Source organism: Chlamydotis macqueenii, chromosome W (genome assembly GCF_036417535.1).
Source record: "Chlamydotis macqueenii isolate bChlMac1 chromosome W, bChlMac1.mat, whole genome shotgun sequence".
Taxonomy (NCBI): Eukaryota; Metazoa; Chordata; class Aves; order Otidiformes; family Otididae; genus Chlamydotis; species Chlamydotis macqueenii.
The window spans coordinates 13,558,757-13,582,483 of NC_141592.1; the positions used below are offsets into that span (position 1 = coordinate 13,558,757).

General features: G+C 38.8%; 1 protein-coding gene across 1 annotated transcript in view; it reads right to left on the bottom strand.

Moving 5' to 3' along the window:
• Positions 1–1,955: 1,955 nt before the first annotated feature.
• Positions 1,956–23,727, bottom strand: part of LOC147596577 (SMAD family member 2-like) — a 44,317-nt gene continuing 22,545 nt past the window's right edge. Inside the window, exons 2-10 of the mRNA XM_086769657.1 lie at positions 19,105–19,194; positions 17,782–17,975; positions 17,142–17,276; positions 14,084–14,158; positions 12,755–12,808; positions 11,487–11,699; positions 8,897–9,034; positions 8,594–8,738; positions 1,956–3,884 (exon numbers count right to left, since the gene is read on the bottom strand). Of these exons, the coding sequence (XP_086625783.1) occupies positions 3,761–3,884; positions 8,594–8,738; positions 8,897–9,034; positions 11,487–11,699; positions 12,755–12,808; positions 14,084–14,158; positions 17,142–17,276; positions 17,782–17,975; positions 19,105–19,194 (1,168 nt within the window). The 3' untranslated portion in view covers positions 1,956–3,760. The remainder of the gene's footprint in view (positions 3,885–8,593; positions 8,739–8,896; positions 9,035–11,486; positions 11,700–12,754; positions 12,809–14,083; positions 14,159–17,141; positions 17,277–17,781; positions 17,976–19,104; positions 19,195–23,727) is intronic.

Here is a 23,727-nt window from a genome sequence, read left to right on the forward strand (position 1 = left end):
ACAATTTAGAGCTGCAGATGGATTATCAAACCCCCAAACATCACTCTCCCACTTAAACATGAAAAGTTGGACATATAAAAAAGTTAAAAAGCTTAGTGAAGTACAGTAGTTGTGATTTCTAGTTTTTACTGTGTAAATTAGTTTAAAGCTATTATTCCTAAACATTTAAGCTGACTGCTTTGATAGCACCCAATAACTTTAAGGCAGATACTCATACTTACATTATACACCTGTATCAGGCACCTCAGCCAACAGCCTAGGCTCTCTACCACAGAGCAATCCAGAGCCCCAAATTCAGACTTTACCTCTCTCTGTTGATTACACAGGGGGTCTGAAGTTAAACTATTTATGCCGTTTGCCTGCAATCAGTCTCAAGGAGGTTAAGTTCTGATCAAGTACATCCTAAATAAGAACAAAAAAAAACATCACAGCTCTCACCATGTTCTAGATTTGTACAACAGCACCTGGAAGTCAAACGACTCCATCAAAGATGCTCAAGTTAACAGCAGAGAATTCCTGTTGCAGAGAGCTTACCACCTTGATAGGAAACAGGCACAAAAGGAAGGGGGAAATACATAGAGATGATGCTCTACTATCAGTTCTCACAATTTAAAAAGTGCAGGAGTCCAGGCATTTGACATTGTTCTTGAGGCCTCAGCCCTGGAACAACTTCTAAATGAAACTGGGTTTTTCTTTGGAGGGGGAAGGGTTCTGAAAGGTCAGCTCAGTGCATCTAAGCTGCTAAAAGGCAACTCAAAATTAATTTTTAGGCTTGAGTGTTTACATCAACTACCTGATTTGTGATTACTTGGCTTTAGTAGTACTATGAAAATCAAGCTTGGATAGGGCTAGTGACAAAAGAGAGATAAGAACCCAGGCACATGGAATCCCAGTCCAAACTTAAGGCAACAGTTACATACTGAGTTTTTCCAGCATCATGATACAGATAAGCAGGCTGGCTACCCATACTTAAAGTATCTCCAAGTTGAGTACTCCCTGCTTGGTATTTTATTTAACAAAACAGCCTCATAAAAAAAATAATTCCCTTTTGATTTGTACTTTGGATATCAGTACTTTGACTGGCGGAAGAGAAGAGGGATGAGGTCACATTACTCATGTACCACAGGCACTCTGCATAAAGATGCTCGAGCAGGCACTGGTCAGATTTTGAGGAAGAGCAGAACAGCAGTGGGATAAGTCAGAAAGGCACTGGATTAAGAAACAGGAGTAGGTTAAAGTTACTCAAGAACTGCTAAAGACATTTAAATGAAATACAGGCAAGCAAACATTTCAAAGTCAGATAAGTTCCCTTGTTCCACTAAGCTGTGGCTGAAACAGGAGAGAATATCTTAGTGGTACTAACAGAAGTCAAAAAAGTGACTTCTACATAGACTGAGATCGCTTTGCACACAGGCAGCACCACAGGTCCACAGATAATGGCCTGCAATGTCCATGTACACTACTTAGAAGCATGTACCAAAAAAAGGGTACAGTCAAGGTTATGACAATGTTCAAGGCAAAGCAAGTAATATCACTGTAACTGAAAGAACACATACAGAAATCCACAGTAAGGAGACTACAGAATTAGGTCACCCAACTGATTCAAGTTGCAACCTGCTCATAAAAGCAATGGAGTCTTTCACCCAGACAAATAGCTCTTATCCAGCTGTTCCACAGGTGAAAGTAGATATCTAAGCTAGTGGGATGCAATTTGATTGTGGAAGAGAAAAGCAATTGCTTTAATAAACTCTATCTGGAATAGAAGTCTATCATTAAGCACACAGATCCAGAACCTCCACAATAGCTGCATGAGAAGCTATTTTAAACTATAATATCTAAACTATACTGTTCCAGCCACAACATGCAGGACACTTGTGCCATTTATTTGAGTGAGCTAGAGTAATTCCTAGCCTTTAACAGAAAATACATACAGCAATTAATAAAAAGAACAGCCATCATGAGAATTAAAACTTTTATTAGTGTATTCACATATTAGGCAAATGCAACACGCATGAAGCTTATTTCTTAGGTTCACAAGTTCTACCAATACATTAATCTACTGGTAAAACTAGTACAAACTGGTAACTGCTTTGCCAATTTTTTTAAAGGTGTCTTGCCCACTCTTTCAAGGCTTGATTTTCGGTATTGCTTCTATGTCCTAATCATTATGGCATAAAAATATCCCATCACTATCATCAATTCAGTCAACTGATTAGAAGTTGTAACACTGGCCACATTTTTGTTCTCAAAGTTAAGTTATCACTAGCTGTACTTACAAAGTACAGTGCTAGTGTAATGGATGAAAATGGGAAAAACAAAGGCAATCCTGCTACTGCCACAATAACAAAAGAATGACAGACAGCTAGATCACAAGATTGTTAGTAAGATGTATATTTTTCAAGTCAGAATAACCCTTCTATACAGTTTCCCAATCCTTCCCCAACCCAGACTTATTTATAGAATATATTTCAGAATATTTTTAATATGGTGCAGCTGTAGTGTCCAAGGGTTCACAATAACATGCACTGTCATGAAGAACCTAGAAGTCCTCCTTTGCTGGTCAAACCTCAGCAACCACTACCCTAGAGGTTTTGCAGAAGCAACTACTTTTAATAACAAGGCCCATTATGACATAATGAATGCATATGATCTGGTATGTAAGCAAGCTATACAAAGCCACTCAGATCAGAAATTTAAGTTCTATTACTGAAATATGTTAAGAAGCTGCATCTATTTAAAACCTATACAAAAGAGTCTAGTTTACCCTGGGAAATGATTTTTCAAGGTATTTGGCTCCAAAAATTAAAAAATGTTATTTTTAGTGACATGTTTAATGAAAAAATACAGATGTAAGGGGTAAGCCAATAACCTTGTGTACTTAATCCAGTATCCAATGCTACGGTAAATTCTCATTCCATGAGAAGACACTGATTTCAATGATTCAAGGTACAAAAAAGTCCCAAATTACATCAGTGCCAGTAATATTGCTAGCAACAGATGCATCAACTCAGATGGGTAGGGAAAAGTAGACTCCTAGTGTGATGGATACTCTGAATTTATAATATGAATTCACTTCAGGCCCCATTAAGCATATATAAGGTGTCTTAAGATTCTGCAGGTGAATATCAAGACATTTATTTCCCTTCCAATGGAGGGATTTTCTTTTTCTTTAAGAAGGCAGCAAAAAGTTAAGTTTTTCTACAAGGAAAGTCTGCTTTTTATGTTTAGAACAACTCTAAAACCTGCTTATATAAAAAATATAAAAGAATAAAGGAGTAGAGTCTTGAAATTTTTATGAGAGATTTGCCCCAATCAAAAAAGACAAACGACTACTTATAGGAACCAAAATGTAGAACAGCACAATACTGATTTTGAGATTATGATACATTATCTGTACATATACTTAGCTTCATGTTATTGATAAGCCATTAGGACACTCAATTATATATCTAATAAAGACACCATAAAGAGTCTTTAGAACTGTCCCTTCTTTCTGAAGAAGACATTTCTATACACTAAGTTTTCATCTAGTATCAGAGTATAGGGAAACAGAATCCACAAGGTGCTTTAATTGATGAGATCTCAAGTGCTGTTTTTTTCTTTTTTTTTTCTGGTTTTTTTTTTTTTTTTCTTTTGAAACCTTTTTGGATAGTAAACAGTTCATGGGAGACCACACACAAATACTATGACAGACAAGTTATTATAATAAGTCTGTTGACTGGACTCTATATTTAGCCCACTGGTAACAGAGGAAGGACTTTTACGACATGCTGGAGCAGCGTACTGAAGGGGAGCCCATTTGAGTCAATACTTTGTCCAACCATTGTAGAGGTCCATTCAGATGAAGTTCAATCCAGCAAGGAGTGCTTGTTACTGTTTGTCGCCTAGAAAATAAAGAATAGCAAAGTCAGAAAGCAGCTTTGGCTGACAAAGTTCTCCATCATTGTCCTGATTTCAGCAGGGATGGAGTTAATTTTCTTCTCAGTAGCTGGTGTGTTTTGGATTTCGTGTGTGAAGAATGTTGATAAAACACCCTGATGATAAGAGTTGTTGTGAATGAGACCAAGGACACTGTCCTGCTTTCCAAGTCTCGCTAATGTGCAGATGCAGGAAGCTGGGAGAAAGACAGACAGAATAATTGACCCAAACTGGCCAAAGAGAGCATTCCAGGCCATAAACGTCATGCTCAGTATATAAGTGGGGGCAGGCCAGGGTGGGTATCTGCCTTCCTGGCATCCATCTCTCTCTCTCGTTTTGCTGGCATCGTTCCCTCTACCTTGCTGGCCTCCTCTTACTCCTTTGCTTGCTGCTTGGTTTTGTTTCCATGATCGCTGCTCGGGAGGGGCTGTATCGGTCATTGGGACATTGAATGGTGAGAAAACACATATTGTTCACTTTGTATATTTTTAATATCCTTATATTCTGTTATTATTGTAGTTTTCCTTTGCTGTTTTAATAAACTGTCTTCATCTCAACACACAAGTTTTCCTTTCTTCCCAATTCTCTCCCCCATTCCCGCTGGGGAGAGGGAGGGTGAGTGAGAAATTGTGTGGCAACTCAGGCTAAACCATCACAATCATACAATCAAATATGTTTCCATCCATATCTACTACACAGAAAGATAAAAATCAGTAACAGTTATGGTAATGGTTGCAAAACTTTTTTCAGAAAGTCTTTGAAGGGAAAAAACACCACCCAACAAAAACCACCAAAACAGCCCACATCTATAAGACACATCAATAATTACATGCTTGTCCATAATACTATCAATAATATTCTGCTCTGGAGAATAGAATAAGAACTGCAGCTCTCCCTTCAAGTGCCACACCAGGAGTCTTACTGCTAAAAAAAATAAATTCAAAACTGAAGACTCTCCAGTCTATCCAGTTATCTATTGGCAAGATAAGCGTATAGGGAAACTGCTAGATGTTGTCAGAAATACTGTGTCAAAACACTGTGTATACTGTGCTAACTGATGCTATCTCAAAAGGAACAAGTTTTATCTCTGATTTCCTGTAATCTTACACTTCTACATGTGTTTTGTACTGTAACATCCTCACACAAACAATTTCAGTAAAAATTGTGTTTCTCTTGTCTTCTATATAAGCTTGCCTATAATTTTCTGCAACAGAAGCCCTTAAACTCTATATAGAAAGCCTCAGTAAAGCTGAAGGGTTGGCAATCATAAAAGCTTAATTCACTCTCCCATATACGCGTGTGTGTGTATGTGTCTGCGTGTGCATGCACGTGTGTCTGTGCGTATGTGTGTGTCTGTGCGCATGTGTCTGCACGTGCGTGCACGTGTCTGTGTGTGTATATGTGCATGTATATATGTGCCTGCGTGTATGTGTGTATGTATGTGTCTGCACGTGCATGCACATGTGTCTGTGCGTATATTTATGTGTCTATGTGCGCATGTGTGCACACGCGTATATGCGTGTGTGCATGTGTGTGTATATACATGTCTGCGCGTGTGTGCATGTGTGCCTGTGCGTATATGTGTGTGCACACGTGTCTGGGCATGCGTGCATGTGTGTCTGGGCATGCGTGCATGTGTGCGTGCGTGTGTATATGTGCGCGCGTGCATATATGTTGCTGTTCTGGTTTTGTTAGTGAGGGGGGGCCTAAGGTGGTAGCTTCTGTAGGAAACTGCTAGAAGTCGCTCCCCTTTGTTCAGTGGACTCGGCCGGGCCTAGGGCAGACCCGCTGCTGGCCAAGGCCAAGCCAATTGGTAGCAGAATGTCCCGTGATAACGCCTCTGCGATAATGTATTTAAGTAGGGGAAAACAGGAAAAAAAAGGAGGAGAAGATGTGAAGCAGCTGAGCGGGGGGCAGAGAGGGGGAGGCGCGAGCCTCATGGGCCTTGCAGGCCTCACCCTCTGGCCTCCCGCTGGGCAGCCAACTGGGCCCAACTCGGCCCGGCCTGGCTGCAAGAAGTGGAGAGGAGATGAGAAGTGAATAAGATGTAAAAAGGATCCTGAGAGGCGTCTGCCAGCCTGTTGTGAGGAACGGCTGCAGATGCCAAGGTCAGTGAAGAAGGAGGGGGAGGAGTAATATGGCTCCTGGCCAAGATTCCTCTGCAACTCGTGGTGAAGACCATGGTGGAGCGGGTTGTCCCCCTGCAGCCCATGGAGGTCCACGGAGGGGCAGAGATCCACCTGCAGCCCGTGGAGGACCCCACGCTGGAGCAGGTGGAGGCCTGAAGGAGGCTGTGGCCCGTGGAGGGCCCGCTGGGGCAGCTGTTCTGGAGGGACTGCACCCCGTGGAAGAGATCACCCACGCCGGAGCAGTTTCACGAAGGACTGTGGCCCGTGGGAGGGACCCCACGCTGGAGCAGAGGAGGAATGGGAGGAGTTCTTCCCCTGATGATGATACAGCGGCGTAAAACAACGCGTGATGAACTGACCGCGACCCCCATTCCCTTTCCCCCCCCCCCCCGTGCCGCTCGGGAGGGGAAGGTAGTAGAGATAATGTTAAGCCCGGGAAGAGGGAGGGGTGGGGGGAGGTTATCTTGTTCCCTGTCTCATTCTCCTGCTAATTTTAGAAATAAATGAATAGTTTTCCCCAAGTCGAGTCTGTTTTGCCCGTGACAGTAACTTTAAGGATTTCTCCCCGTCCTTATCTCAAACCTTGAGCTGTTTTTCCTTATATCATCTCCTCCTATTCTCTTGGAGGGTGGGGGGAGCGAGAGACAGACTGCGTAGTCTGGTCCTGATCAGGGCTGAACTACGACAGTGTGTGTGTGTCAGACTGCTGATTTGAACTTCTATCACCATCCTCAATTCAAGCCAACGTGTATTGAACAAAAAGCTATAATCTATTTGCCTACCAAGCTTATTAAGTCTACCACCTTACCATATCTACACCTTATGCACATAATGCTATATGCCTAAATTAAGTAATGCTTTGGCTTTGACAAAGGCTGTCAAAAACATTTATCATAGAACATAGTAATGAAGCACAGAAGTTTTAACAGGAATGATGGATTTCAGTGCTTCCTGGTCTATTTTGACAGTTCAGACTAAATTGAAACTCATTTAAATTCAAAGTTGCATTTGCAGGAGCAATCTCTTCTTGCTTTAATCACAACTGCAAAATAGCCTACAAGTTTTGTGCATCAATAATTTATAGTACCTTCTTAAACAGAGATGCAAAGAAACTAGTTCAGCGTTGTCAGTAATCAGTTTCTGTGCTGATCTGGCAGTGTTTCCACTGGAGCTTTTTCCATCCTATGATCTCTGAAGGGGTTATAGACTACTACCAACCAACCTTCTCCCTCCTTAGAAATAACTTTACCAAAAGCCTCCCCACTGTTTTAAGCCAGCACTTAACACTCCATTCACTTCAAGTTGTCTCCATGCCATCTAAGCCTTTCTTCTGTTCCGATTTGAATGTTGTATTTAATTATACATAAGTGTATACATACTCCTTTTGAGCCAAATCCAACAGTTCTTTTAACTTGAGCCAGATTCATTCTTGTGTACCTCTTGCTAATAAAGAGGTACCAATTTATTCCATTACTCAGAATTTATCATCCAATTAGGTTTTCAAAGTTGGTTTCATTTAGCTGAGAAGCTTTCTCCGCATACTGACGTTGCTATTTACATATATACATATTTCAATAGCAGATAAAAGAATCAAAACCCCAGGATTCACAGTGGAACTTACAGGCCATTATTCAACTCAGAAATTATATGGGTTTAAAAAAAAAATAAAAATAAAATAATAATTAAAAAAAAGATGTGTATTGCAACAGGGTATTGATATGTCAGACTTCATTCTTTCAGTGGACAATTCCTAGAGGTTTAAGGGATTTGTTTAAAACCACATCTCTAGCCCTCCAAAATAATGAAATCTTTAATTCCTTTTCTTCCCAAATTCTCATACTACATTAAAAACAGGCACTGTCCTCAACTGTAGCTCTTGGTTTGTGCTAATAGAGAATACAATTGGAATTATTCAAAAGCAGATAAAAGACTATTTATTCCACTCAAAAAACTTTTTTAGCTGTTTTACTATATAAACACAGTCAACTTACTCCTGCAAAGTTTTTTCCACTGCAAGTTCCAAAATATTTGTCATCCCTTAAGCGCGTGTTCTCCAGCCACTTCTTTCTGCAAAATGCACTCCAAGTGACTCCAATTCTTTCCATTGGGTACTATTAACTGCATCCCACACTACGACCTAACAAACTCATTATACTCCATATAGAACAGGACAGAGACCAAAATGACTGTATGTATGTCTAAAACAGCGAATAATCTCATAGCACAAACTGTGAAACTTCTAGATGTTGTCAGTGATTTCACCACAATAAGCAAGCAAGGACCAAGTGAGGAAATGGAACTTTGACAACATTCCTTGCTCAACAGCTCACTTCAATGCAATACTAAAATCAGTTTACTGGTCTTTATTACTTAGGAGCTCCATAGCTGATGGGGAGAAAAAGGAAAATATGGGTTCGACTTGCAGACAGCATATCTGCAGTAGCAGTAAGAAGTCTGTACATATGGCTTTCAAGCTAGACAGAAACAGTGTATTAGTGAAAGAAGAAAAATATTTAACTAAATTTAAAAGCAAAGCTTTTTCTTACCTGTATTCAGCTCCCCATCCTTTAACAAAACTCATTCTTATGGTACACATTCTAGTAAGTTGATAAACTGCTTCAAAACCCTGATTCACAGATTGAGCCAGAAGAGCAGCAAATTCTTGGTTATTAAAGATTTTTAGATTGCATCCTACAAATAAAAAAGTCAAAAGGGTACAAACAATGAATACTTTTGTTTGCTACACAGAAGCCCGAAACTACGAAGAAACTATCAAAAGGAAAGCAAATGTTATTCAGTGAATACATTCACTGGATATTTTTGTTCAAGATCTTTAGTAGGCTACTAACCTGGTGGAATTTTGCAGACAGTAGCAGGATGCCAGCCATATCTTTGATTACAGTTGGGGCTCTGAACAAAAATCGCACTATCACTTAGGCACTCAGCAAAAACTTCTCCACCAATGTAATAGAGACGTACTCCTCTTCCTGCAGCAAAATCCAAAGGAACTCAAGTTACAATATGACTCAAAGCAGATCAACAAACAAGGAAATATTTTGTTTCAGAGAAGGCCAAGGTTTTTCTTTACAACAGAAACAGAAATCTATTATCTACAGGACCACAGTGCAGGGTTGACAGCTGTAGCAAGAGCAGAACACAATTAACTTGGATTTTTCTCCCACAAACACACAATATTTGAAGAAGTAGAATAATTTTTGGTCAAGAGTGAGATAGAATTTTCTAGTCATGTAGTGGCTTGTAACCAAATCCAAGTTAGGAAGCAGCGTTCATTACCAAATAACTTTTCACTTAAAGAAATATCAAAACTGAAATAAAATTATTAGATTCAACAGAATTAAAACTTATGCCAATATTAAGTGTTATATGTGAAGTAGCACAGGCCACTGGCAAAAAAGGAGAACACAAGTGTACCACTAACACTCTCTGCTTACATGTGCCCACACTTTCACAACCCACTGCCTATCCCTTCTCTGTACTACTTTGACAAAAACAACAGGACTTCACTGAGTCCTATTACAAAAAAATACCCATAAGAAATCCTATCATTCACTTTCAAATTGTCATCCTGTTATCTCTGAGGGGGAAAAAAAAAAATCTGCATGGGTTATTTCTAGCACAAGTAAGAGAAGGTACAATTGATCTCCCCAAGAAAACTATTTGTAATTAACAGGTCATCCTTAAAAGGTCATTGTTTCTCTTCCCCTTTCTCTTTAAAGTTATTTTTCAATCACAATGTGAGCTGCTTTAAAAAAAGTGAGATCTCCTTACATTTTTGCTTTTCCTCATCATTGACCATTTTGATCAGTCAGCACAGGCATAACCTGGGTTTCTGCACATCTAAAATTCTATCAGACAAGTATTTGTATTTGGTATAGAAGTAGTCAAAGTTCTACTAAAGGGGTTGGACTTTTTTTACTGAAAGTAAAACAAAGAAAATATTGTGAATGTTGCTAAATAAAAGAATCCAGAAAAAAAAGAAAATAAAGTAGTTTAATGAAGAACTTTCAAGTCAAGATGTTGCACTGTGGAAAACAATATTCTTCATTAACTATTACAAAGAAAATCTTGATCATGTCAAAACAGCAGCTTTTCCCATTTCAGAAAACAACTCAAGTAGTACTACCAATGCCTATTCTGCATTTTATATATTAGAATAAACTAAGCAATATGTTAATATTTGAAATTTAAGTTTTAATTACAAATTATAAACAACTCTGAATATAAATGCTACCCATGGCCAAGTGGTGCAACGAGGAGCCTGAAAAGCCAAAAACGTGCCCCTCAGACAATGCAGTAAAGTATCCTTTTTCCAGAAGGCAGAGAACAGCAATGTCAGCAACAGAAATCTCATACAGTTGAGTGGCTTCCTCCTGTGCTGCCCTCAGTCTGACAGCTGTGCAACTGCTGCTGCCACAGACTTAGTGACTACTGATTGAGGAAAGGCAGCTCCTTTCAGCTCCAGCCATTTCTATGTCTCCTCCCAATTGCAACTAGTTGTGGTAGCAGAAGCTGCTACATTTCTCCCTGATTTCAGAAGCAGCGACCTCTGTGTCTTTCTACTTCTCTCCTGAACAAGAGAGACCAAGCTCTCCTTGGCAAGCCTTGAGAGAGAAGTTCAATGGTTGGCTGCACAAGGGTGAAAGGATCTGTCCTGGTTTCAGCAGGGATGGAGTTAATTTTCCTCTCAGTAGCCGGTGTGTTTTGGATTTCGTGTGTGAAGAATGTTGATAAAAACACTCTGATGATACGAGTTGTTGTTAATGAGACCAAGGACACTGTCTGGCTTTCCAAGTCTCGCTAATGTGCAGATGCAGGAAGCTGGGAGAAAGACAGACAGAATAATTGACCCAAACTGACCAAAGAGTATTCCATGCCATAAATGTCATGCTCAGTATATAAGTGGGGGCTGCCCTTGGGAGGGGGCATCCATTCCATTCTGGCATGCACCCTTGGCATCCTTTTCTTCTCTCTTGCTTGCTGGCATCATTCCCTCTACCTTGCTGGCTCGCTCTCCCCCTCTTTGCTTGCTGCTCAGGCTGTGTCGGTCATTTGGACATCAGGTGGTGAGAAATCGTACACTGTCCATTTTGTATATTTTGTATATATTAACATCCTTATATTCTGTTATCTTTGTAGTTTTCCTTTGCTATTTTAGTAAACTGTTTTTATCTCAACCCACGAGTTTTCCTTTCTTCCCAATTTCTCTCCCCCGTCCCACTGGGTAGGGGGAGGGTGAGTGAGAAACTGTGTGGTGATTCGGGCTAAACCACCACAGTCTGCCGAAACCAGGACAGGATCCCAATACACAGATCTGCCCATCCTACTTAGAATCATAGAATCTATGATTCTACTTGGATCATTCCAGATAATTTAATGGCTAAAATGAAATTAAACAGTTAAAAGATCAGAGATTTTTACCTATGTGTCGCCTTGTCATTTCCACTGTAGCATTTCTGTTTACATTGGAAAGCAGACCTAGACAAAATCGTTCTGAATTTGATGGATCTGTAAAGCCATCTACAGTCAGAGAAGGCTGTGATGCATGGAAGGTTTCTCCCACTCTTTGATTCAATTCATAATATGCTATTGAACACCAAAATGCAGGCTCCGAGTAAGTAACTGGTTGCAAGTCTAAAAAAATTAAAAAGAAAAACAAAAAAACCAACAAGCTTAACACAGAATTTGAGGCTGAAAATATATCTGCCCTGCTATTCATCTCTTCCAGAAACAACAGCAATAGTCTCCTCAAACTACTCAAATTATATTTTGCTTGCTGTCGTTACTACCCCAGAGTAAATAGAATGGAATTCAATATTCCATACAAGGGAAGGAGGAGGGGAAGACAGGGTGATCTAATCTGACCATAGCTCATGTAGTTCAGTACTTGCATTTTGCTCAGTAAAATGATTAAGCTAATGTTGATTTGAGTGCCAGATGTGGAGACATTTCTGTTACCCTTCTATGACTTGCAAACATTTTGTCAACATTAAAGAAAAGATTAAACTATCACTGAATCACACAGAAAAATATTAATATGAATGGATGTTCCCTTGTATTACACTATATCTTATACTGTCTCTTTATCTAAAGGCAGCTCTAAGCACCTCTTACTCTCCCCTACTAGAGCTCAGTATCTTCCCTGTGCGGCTTCCCCTTTTTACCTACCCTAATTACTAACTCAGCATTCTGAACAGCATTTTCCTGTCACATCCTGTCATCACTCCTTAAACAAACCCAAGGGAATCTGATCTTCCTGAGGCATTTACACAGACACACAGTAGTGACATCTGATCAAAGCAGGCATGCAACTAATGTGGGAGCAACAATTGTGTTGTCACAGGTGAAACAGTACATGAGAAGAGCAGCAGAACAGTCATACAAGAGAGATAGCAAGTCCGGCCAGCACTATGGATAGGCTAATGTCCTTTAAGCTATTTATTTTATAAATGCTATTCCTGCACACACAACCATACTATTCCTTCTCTTTGCTAGAAGCTCAGTTACAGAAATAGAGTAGTAGTAAAGTTATTAAGCCAACCCTATTATGTTTATCATCAGGAAGCCAACCCGATAGTCTCCTCCTAACACAGCTCTTTTTTAAAGTATATTTTAATTTTTAATGTAATTATATACAAAAAGAAGAGTCATTACACATAGAGAAACAATTAAAAGTTTTTCCAGCTTACCCAAGCTATGATTAACTGGGGAGAGAGTACTAGGAGACAGCTCTGCTGGAGATCCTGTTGAAGTAATACAGATTGTTTCAGAGTAAGTGATTCTCATTATTTCAGATGGGTACGTATAATCATTATCTAGATATAGTTTTACCTTAAAATTCTTTGGAATAAGAAACCTCAGAAATCCTATAACCAGTTTTCCAGCACATCACATGCTTATTCTGAATTAAGATTAAATTTAATTTTCCAGACTCCTGGGAAACCTACTCCTCCTCATAAAGAATTAACAGAAGTGTTGTACTCAGAGCTCTCACTTCATGCACACTCTGTGACCATAACTATTTATGCACCTTTCCAGTAAGAAGGTAGTGTGACTTCTTCCCAAATTCAGTAAAAAAGTTAAGAAAAAGTGCACGAGACAATATATTACCTCTCTACTCTCAAAAGGAGAGCGTTTATTGTCTAGAAAAGAACAAGATAGATTTCCTCATTTAAGTAAATCCTTCCCTCCTGGAAGGAGGAAAGAAAAAAAAAAAAAAAACTCAGAACATGAGCTCTCCAACACAATTTGTGCACTAGTAGGCAAAATACAGAGAGGCTTTGCACAGAAACATTCCTACAGTGACTGCTGACATCAGGCTTTTTCAATTAAGGTACCTATTGTCACATAGTGGGAAAATATTGCAGTTCTTACAGAAACTAGTGCAGTTGATTTTAATTAACTGAAAAAGGTTGCTAACATTAGCTAACCAAACACACACTCAAGTCTGCCAGCACATAGCAGGAGGTTCTTACCCAGCACATTAACTGTGCTTTGTCCAAGTCTAAGGCCAACCAGATTATCTAGAAACCCTTTCATACAAAGGCACAAATGCTTAATGTTTCTACTACTCTCCATACAAGAATCATTTGAAATATGGAAGTGATAAGGCTGTCAGAGTTAAGAGACAGCTTCTCAAAATGCAACATTTCTGTAACTTCTTTAGGCCAACAGACATTTTGCTTCAATGAACCTGTTTCCAAAAGGTGAAGTTAGGAGTAGGTTGAAACCAGTTAGCTATTAAAATCTATTCTAAGGCTTTCTGATGAAGACTTAGACCTGTATGCTTTTGTTACAAAACAAATGAAATGTGCTTAACGTGGCACAGAATGTTTTAAAAGCATTCCCCTTGCAATAAGTTTTGTTCACAAAAGATTGACAGTAGTATTTTAAACAGAAAACACCAGATTGTACAGAGGGCTACTATCACCATCATTTGAGCTGAATTCATGCCACTATGCAGAGGGATCAAAAGTAGAAATCCCAAGTCTTCAAAGTAGTGAAAAAATAAGTTTTACCTGTATCCATGCTTTGGTTCAACTGCTGGTCACTTGTTTCTCCATCTTCACTGATATATCCTGGAGGTGGTGTTTCTGAAGAGAAAAAAAAATAAAAATAAAATAAAATCCACCTATTGGTTTAGTGATCAAGTCTGAACACTGAATTAGAATTTCATTTTGCTGTCCCTTTTTCCTTCCAGTAGGGCTTCAAACCCATTACCTGCCTTATTGTTTATGTAAAATGTATCATCTCTTGTATGCCAGTCAATTGCTCAAATATGTTATATAATTAAGAGATAATCCTTGTTTGTTCAATTTAAGACAAGATACTTTCACTACAATAAGTTCACAACTGCAAAATTGTTACAACAGCTTCCACATTTAGTAGAATTACAAACAAAAAGCCATCTGGTGACTTAAGGAAAAAGAAGTGAGCTGTCTTTATGTAGTATAACCATCAGATCAAATACACTCCCACACCTTATAGAAGTTGCTAGATTTAAAGGTTATTTTTTAGTTCAGTCCCCAAATCCATTTTTCTTCAATACCCAACAGTTTATTTCTCTCATTAATAACTGTATTATTTAACTAGCTACACTGCACAAGCTCTATTAGCATTACTATTACTTCAAACTCTACTAAAACAATCACCTATTCTTCTAACTGGCTTTCTTTCAAGATGGAGTTTGACAGATCAAAGTAAACTCAGTAACAAGTATGAAGCATTCTGATACTATGTCTTATTCCACAGAAATATATTCAGAACCCAGGAGAGTATGGCTGTTCCTTTTCTCCATTCAAAGTGTACTTTGTAATCCAGATGAGTTAACCAACTGCCTTTCAGGAAATTTTCTTTGAACTGGGCAAATGTCTTTTCCTATATATCGAAGGCAAAGTCTGCATTTCTTTAGTGAAAATGTTTGAAGCTAACTATCTCTACAATTGTCTTAGAATTGTTTGAGGCATTAAAAACATTTAATTACACTATTACCAAACAGCAGAAATTTAAACATAAAGCTTTTTGCTTAAGAATTAAAAACAAATTATATCAAACATGTCTGAGATTTGCAGCAATATAGTAAGATTAGAAGGAAGTCAGCGAGAGGAAAAAAAGATTAAAGTCCATTGATTAAAAAAATGAACCAAAATAATTCTATCTTTTGGTTCATTCTATAAAACTAGTGTGCTAAATATAAATGTGACAAAATTCAAGTGAGAATTTAAAAGGAAGATTAAGGGAAATCTTTACTAGCAAGAAGTATGATAACAAAAATCATACTTGTTTTGAACATGATAAAGTGGACTCCACCCATCTCCAAATCATTCATTACAGTTAAGCCCATAGTCATGGTAAAAGGTCAACCATTTCCAATCCAACCCACATCCTCCTGTTCCTAGTTGCTAATCTAGGCTCTTTGGCACAAATTATTTTCCATATCTAGTCTCTGTCTGAACAGAAATTTCCTCCACCTAATACTATTAATACTGCTTTAGGGTCAGAGATTGAGCATCACCACAGCTGGAAATAAATGCTCAAAGGCAGCATTAAAAATTCTTAGCAGAGTTTGAATGCTGTCAGAAGTTTGGACAACGCAGATCAGCGCATCCATAACCTGAAAGTGAAGGTACAGCCCCAAAGGCTATCCTGCACCTTCACAATTGCCATCTTCCCAGTCGTAGGTAAAACCAGCCTCTCTGTAGACCAATTACTGAGACAGTATTGTGGGGCAAAACTAGCACAGTTGCTAGAAAACTCTTCTCTGAAACAGGCTGTCAAGACACATGAGACTTATCAGAACCTAGCTTAGTATTCGGATTAAGTTAGCAAGGGCAAATAAAGTAAGATGCCATGATATGAATACAACAGGAGGGCGTCAGTGACAAAGAGAAGGAACCAAGGCATGGCTAGCTGCATAAACATTTGAAGATCATGTGAACACCTGTAATCACCTTAAACAGGCTTCCTGCAAATAACTACCTAGTTGCCTTAGCTCATTTCCATAGCACTGGATTTTCAAATTATGGCTTTCCAGTAAGTTGTTTGCAAGTGCTATCAGAAGTCTTCAGACTGAGTTAAGAAAGCAACACCAGCTTCTAGCACCTTAAATTGCTCTTTAAAGAACTGCTGTCCCTAGGCACAAATTAAACAGATAAGATTAAATTAACTGAAATTTTTTTATGCCATTACAATTTTTAGATACATTTAAAGATAACATAAGCAATATCCTGTTTAAGACATGTAGATACAATTTCTACATTGCACATATTTGAGCTTCGAGGCAGCTATTTTATTCTTTCAGAGACTCCAGACCTGAAGTTTTAGCTTGTTCGTAACATGGTTGTATTAAACATTTATGAGAAAACTTCAGCTTTGCTTGGTTCTACACTCCAGGCAACTTCCTGAAGAGACAGGAAACAGGAAGTTGGGGCAGGAAACAAAGGTCACTGGTTTTATGTTTCAATAAAGGTACAGGCTTTCGGCTGCACCAGTAGATTAGTCTTGGTATCTGTTTTGAGGTGGGGAAGAGGCAAAGAGAGGGAGGAGGAATTCTTTAAGACTTCAATATTGTCAGGTTGTTCTTTCATACTAAAAAGACAAAAAACTGTATGCACACAATAGTAACAAATACACAAAGCAGACCTTGATCATTTGTGAACTACAGATCCAAACACTAAGTCACTGTGTTGCAACTTAAGAGTTCTCCACATACTACACATGGTGAGATTGAGAAGCAGTTTGCTCCTCAGATTCCAATGAACAGCATTTGGCAACTGCTATGTGTTTGTAAAACAGGCTTAAAGCATAAGGTGAAGGTCTACTTTGTGCTCATTCGCATTTTGAATCTTAAATAAGCTACTGAAACCAAGCAAGCTATTGTGAAACCACAGCAACATGGTTTCACACAGAATCGTGTTCTGCAAACAGTGTTTGCAGAATTAATACACAAAATCAACTAGATTAAGTTTACTGGTGCATCTTTCAGTTAATTTGCTCACTTAGGAAGATGAAGTTACCATCTTTGTTCCAGTGGCACACCGTTAAGTGTACTGTTTACAGTGGGAGTTAAGAAAATACCTGGTATGTAATTGCTCTGTGGTTCAATTCCAGCTGGAAAGTTAGTGTTTTCAGGAATGGAATGAGTATAGTCATCGAGAGGCGGAAGCTCCGTTAGAATCTCAGTGTGCCGTGGCACTAATACGGGAGGCAAGACTGGAAAAAGCAAACTTCAAAGCATTAGTAAGACTCAAAATACACAATTCTGTGAGCTAAAAGAAAAAAAAAAAATCTAAAACATCTAACAGTTTCTCCAGATTTTTTGAAATTTTTCTGACTCTCAGTACTGTTAATACAGCAATTGTATTTCTAGTTACTGGAAGAAACAGATTCCCGAGGTGCCTCTTGAGGTAAGGCTATTCCACATTAGCAAAGGTAAGTCATCTCTATTCTCCTTTTCAGTCCAAATCATACTTAGCCAGCTGGAAACTGCCAGCAGTATTGGAAGTGTTTATCAGGGGTATTCAACACATTTATAAAGTTTTTTCATTAAGTTTATATTAAAAACTTCCAGGGGAAGGTATTCTCAGAAGTTGTCTCCAAGAATCTTGTACTTCTGGCAACAGAAAGCATCATATTTTTCTATTTTTTTCTTTTAAAACATTATGCTGAACAAGTACGTACAGATGCTGCTATAGAAAGTCAGAAGCAGTCTTCCTACCTGGTGTCTCCACTCTCTGGTAGTGGTAAGGGTTTACACATACTTCATCCTTCTTAAGATTAAAAGCATATTCACAGTTTTCAAGTGCTTTAAGTTCATGGTGACTGTGGAGATCTGGCCAGCGCCACAAACGACAGTAAATAACATGCGGTAATCCTTTACGATGAGATACCTGTAGACGGCCATCGAGAGATCTATATGGGAGAGATGTTGAGAAGTATTTACAGACTGCATTATGTCTCTTAATCACTCAAGCAACAGTGTACATACATGGGATGGGTAGTTTATTTATGCTCAGAATTCAGTCGACTGACACTGTTAGTGACATTTATACTTTTGTCAAAAGACTTAAAAATGTGATAAAAAATAGGGTATCAAGCAGTGTCTTAACTTATTTTTGAGCTGCTCAAGTTATTGCCAGTGAAATTAGAGTTCACCAAAAGTCATTTTACCCCCAACTAAGTACTTAGAATTGCTTCATATACTTTTAAATGCATAAGACAGTTGTTAAAAATAAATAAATAAAATCACACACTTAATAGTCCCTTCCACCGCTAAACCTCAAGGCTTTGCTGTGGCATGGATGCTTTACGGCTTTAAGCATAAGAATTCCCACAGGACTGCAAATAAGCCTATAAGCAGTCAGCTGCTCAAGTGATCCATGTGGCAGTATAACTGTAATGCAAAAAGCATGAATACACATCTTGTAAGGGCTGTACAGTTTACCTTCTTGACTTCATCTGCCTTGCTACCAGCTGAAAATGTTTTGCTAGTTTTAAGACAGACTGCATATGCTTACACAAATGCAGATGTTTATGATTGTTATGGGATGGGAGACAAACCTCAATACACAAATCCGGTAATGTGACATGAAAAAATAAAGGCCCACCATTAACTACTGAAGAATTTACAAACAATTCTTTAGTAGCTCATATCTGAGTCAATTAGCAAGATTTAACTGAAAGCTTGTGGCATACAAAGCAGTTTAAACACTTTGTAAGATTAGGTCTAAATAATTAAGTATCTCAACTTTGTTAATATAAATACCAAACCACATTAGAGCTTGCATTTAACAAGTCTTCCCATTCTTTCAATTGCACTGGCTTGAAAAAGGAATATTCCAGAATTAGTTTCATTGGTCAAAACATCAGCTGAGAACACTGATTTCTACACTGGCAAGCAAATATTTTAAAATGCTGTACACCATGAGAGGCCTAGGAAGAATTTTAGTCTATTTTACAGCTAAAGCATCCCATTACAGACCCTCCAAAGCCAATCCCTCCCACAAGATTTCTATGATGCGAGAGAGGGCAGAATATTCACCTGGTTTGTTCAGAGAAGCTGTAAAGGCCTGTTGTATCCCACTGATCTATCGTGTTTGGTGTACTCTGTCCCCAAATTTCAGAGCAAGTGCTGTGCATAAATTGAAGACAAAAACAAAAAATTGATATGAATATGGAACATGGTTATTCAAAACACCATGATGTCAAACATGGAAAAATGTACATACTTCCTTTCACATAGAAGATAGAGCATTGTTACTTGCATTTAAACTGACATTCCATGCTATATTTTCTATATGAAGGAGGTTATCAAAATGGAACACATGATTCAAGGTAAATGATAATGTTTTTAAAAGGTGAACAAGTTCTCTGGTTTTAAGTAGTCAATACAGTTGTAATGTTCCTTAAAACAGGCAAAACTTCCTCAGTCTAGCTCTTAACAAAATTCAATTTTAAAGGGTAGTTTCTGGGTTGGGTGGTTTAGTTTTGTTTTGTTTTGTTGTTGTTGTTTGTTTGTTTTTAAACATAAGCTTCCCTAGGGCTTCAAACAAAGGCCATGTGTATCTGAAACTGAACATGACAATCTAACTTTCAGGTACCACCACTTAGGCATTAACCTCATTCTCTACGCACACACTAATTTGTTGCTTTTCCCAAAACAGGAAGATTCGAACTCTGAAGAAAAGCACATTGTAGATTATACTTCTCATTGTTTTCTATACTCTCCTTGATTAAAGAACTAAATATTCTTTTCCACTGTATACAAAACACAGAATGCTTAACACAGTTTTACAGTATAGTATTTTAAGACTTAACTATAGAATAACAAAACTTTAATTGCTAAATCAAGCAGGAGGAAAGGAGACAACTAATTCTTCAAACTGGTTCAATGACGATCACAACAGTAAAGAAAAAGGAGGCACACAGCAGATTTAAGTAAAGCATGAAAACAGTGTGGGCTTGTATACGCACAGCAGACTTTCAGAAGCATAAATCAAGCTCAACTCTAGAGCTGAGAGCTCAAGACTTGCTCTGTGACCATTGAAGACTGAGATTTTATTTTACATAAGTAACACAACTAGACTTTGCACCTCAGAAACTAAGAGAATTTGGCTGACAAGCAACTTACAACTCCACTCCCTAATGACAACGTCTGAAATTTGACTGGCTGCTACATTACCTTTAAAGTTAATAGCCTCTGAAAAGTTGCACCAGAAAGAATCAAAGTTCCTTAGACTCCTGGTTTTAAATACAGGCTTTGCTATTTAAATTTAAGCTGCTAAACTTAGCTGATACACTCACAAGCTTGTATTGAATGGACTGATGGGAAAAGAAGTGAGGTAGGTATTTTTATTTCCTTACACAGGGAAAATTAGTATTATGAAACAAGAGAGCAGACAACACAGCACTGTACTTAACATTTTCAGGGCTGACAACCACCTCAGTTCCATGGTGACTTTAATAAAACTTAAGTGTGGGCTACTGATGAAAGGAATGAATGGTTCTCATCCCCTCCTTGCCTTGTCCCACACACCTCATTTCTAATGCCATCCCAGGGAGGCTGAATTGTCCATGCAATTGAGCAGCAACCCAAATCAATGAACTGGCTATCTGACCAGAAAATATGTGACCGAAAAAAATGTTTTTATTTACTTTTCAGCCAGATCAGTTCTTCTATTCACTGTGGAGCTACACAAGCACTACAAAGGAGGAGCCAGACTGTAATTTTTGTCAGCAGCCTGCATTTACCACAAATAAAAATGTTGATTAAAACATGGCCTCTGACATTTTACTGATTATGGACACAAGTAAAATCTTGTACTAGATGACTTTTTGTCTAGTACAGAGCAGCAGAGAACCACATGCTAAGGCCAATTCGGACATACATCCAACTCTCCAGAAGAGCCAACTGTCCTGAACAAGCTATATCCATCTCAGACACAGGCAGCATCACGGCTCTCCAGAAACAGAGTGAGCAGAAGAGGGATACTGACCATCACTGCATCAGTAGAGTCTACAATCTCTCTTTTTCATATTCCTAAGATGCCTCCAGGATGGTGGGCTTCCAGAAGCTGCATAAGGATTGAAATAGTTGCCCTGAAGACACACAGGCAGTCTGTGAGACACCAGGAACCATGCCTGCACTGTATTGTGTCCTTAAATATGCACCACTACTGCTGCCAAGACAGATTAACATGCACATTAAATTAGAACAATCAGCAGACACAAAGTCTGCTGCATATTAATTGACAGTCAGCTCTAACAGCTTACTACCTTTGAGCAATGGATCCTTTATGCAAAGGAGTGCCCCAAAGCTTACGCTGTCACACAGATTACATGTTCCCAAAATTGTAGGGTGCATCACTGGCGTAAGCATGACATGCCACACACATATGCTTCACAAAACTTTTAAGACAGCACATACAAAAGCAAAGTTTCCACAGTCCTTGACAAAGCATGAACAGGAACAGTGTTTTATATTGCTAACTTCTTCTCTAAGTATTCAAACTATCAAATTTGACAGCATATTCCATAATCTACAGAAAGACAAAAGAGTATCCTGAAGTGACTGTGTAACAGAGTCATAACTTGCAATGAAACTCGTAACTTGCAATGAAACTCAGGACACCATCGAGGGAGGGTAGGCCAGGAAATACAGAAAAAGTGATCAGTTAGAGCAAAACTGCTCCAATATTCAGCAGCTGACATGATATGCTGTCTTCCAGGATATATGTTTACCGGCTTATTGACACTAAGACTATGCTCCAACTCCAACAATCCACAATCAAACACTAAATAGCCTGCAGGAAATCACCCTGGATGATCAATAAAGTCAGCTCAACACAGCTTTTACTGTTCACTGGAAGGAACATCTGAGGAAATAAAGTGGTCTCCCCACTCTCCTGCTCACATAAAAGATCCACTGCCTAAAAGATGCAAGACCATCCCCCCACCACATCACCCAGACAGTAGACTAGGGCTCTTAATATTCATAAGCACGCACACCAAATCAGAATGAAATTCCTCACAACCATAAAAAGCACATTTCATACACAGCACTTCCATAAAAGGTCACAGTATGTTCATCCATACACAAGCAATAGCCTGACAGAGGGCAAACACACCTACTCAACCCAGAAAGGTGGTGGCTGGAAAGAAGGTGACTGCATTCTGAAATATGTTTAAACCACCACTAAAACCATCTAAAATGGAGACAGGAGATACAGACTTTTTAGTAGCACAGAATTACTGCCCCAAAATAAATAGGAGGCATTCTCTCCTAAACCTACCTTTCTGAAGCATCCTAAACCCCTTGTGACGTAAAGAGTCCTTTCTATGCCTTAGTCCATAAAGAATTTAGAAGACTCAAGGACTAACATCTGTACTCATAAGTTTTGTCTTGAAACATTCCCAGGCCCTGGAACATGATCACGTATGCTAGAAAGCAGTTAGGACATTCCCCAGCACTGGTCCATGCCAATTATGGTTCTCTCACACAATTTCCAGGTTTGTGAGTCAGCACACCATCAGGACCACTCACACTGGGCAGTTCAGAGTTGGCTACCCTGCCCTGGTAGCTAAGAGTTTAAGAGTATTGGCAAGGCAGTCCTGAGCCAGTTGGCCATGGTGCCTGGGAACATTCCCAGGCATGTTTAATTTATTAGGAGGGAGGCAGCCAAGACATATCATTATTTCACCTTTAGAAATCAGACTGCCCTCAAACCAGAGCCTAGAAGCACACTTCAGGCTTCATGTTTTACCAAACAGGTAGGAGTTTTTGGTTTTGAACTCACTGTATACTGCAGCACTTGTAAGTCATCATTGATTCCAAAACATAATTTGACTCCTGCATCCAAGCTGTACTTAAATCTTTCCTGTGTAGACAGCACTTAAATATACTCCAAAATACAAGCTTAAAGCTAATATACTTCCTTCTACCAGAGCAGACACTTCCATTCCAAGGAGCATTTTCATTGCTGTTCTCAAAACAATTTGTCTGTTGACAGAAGTGAGGCCAACTATACAAAAGCTAGTATTTTTATCTTTTCAACACAATCTAAGATTAATAAATTATCATGTTCTGTGGCCTCTAGCACTCCCAAAGCAAGCTTGCTTGAATACTAGATCGCTGCTTTTGCAGACCCCACAAAATAAGTGGATTTATTATAAGGGATTTCAGGAATATAAAGCATCAAATTGGCTGGGTTTCCCAGGTGTTTTGAAGTTCTAACAAAAGACGACTATTTCCTAGAGAAAGCAGAAATGCTCAAAGGATACTTGCAAGGAGTAACAACTACTCTTTGAGACCTAGGGATTTATTAGGAAAAAGTCAAAGTCTAGTAGACATCTAGTTAAGCTGCTACACACTAAACCTGAGACAACTCAGTCCTGCAATGCTTATCTCGGGATTTACCAGAGGCCTGATGCAGTGAAGAAAGGGTCAGACAAGTTATTACTGGGTGGAATCAAAGCTACTTCCATCAGAGCCTTTCCCTAATTGGAAAGGGTTGCAAGAGCTGGCATCTCAACCTGACTTCTCATCTGCTTATAAGGAGCAGAATCTCAGATGATATTGTACAATTCTGGCAAGAAGAATCTTTAATGTGGCTATCAGTGTGCAACAGCACACAGTATACCTTCACTTCTTCCATTTCATAATTTC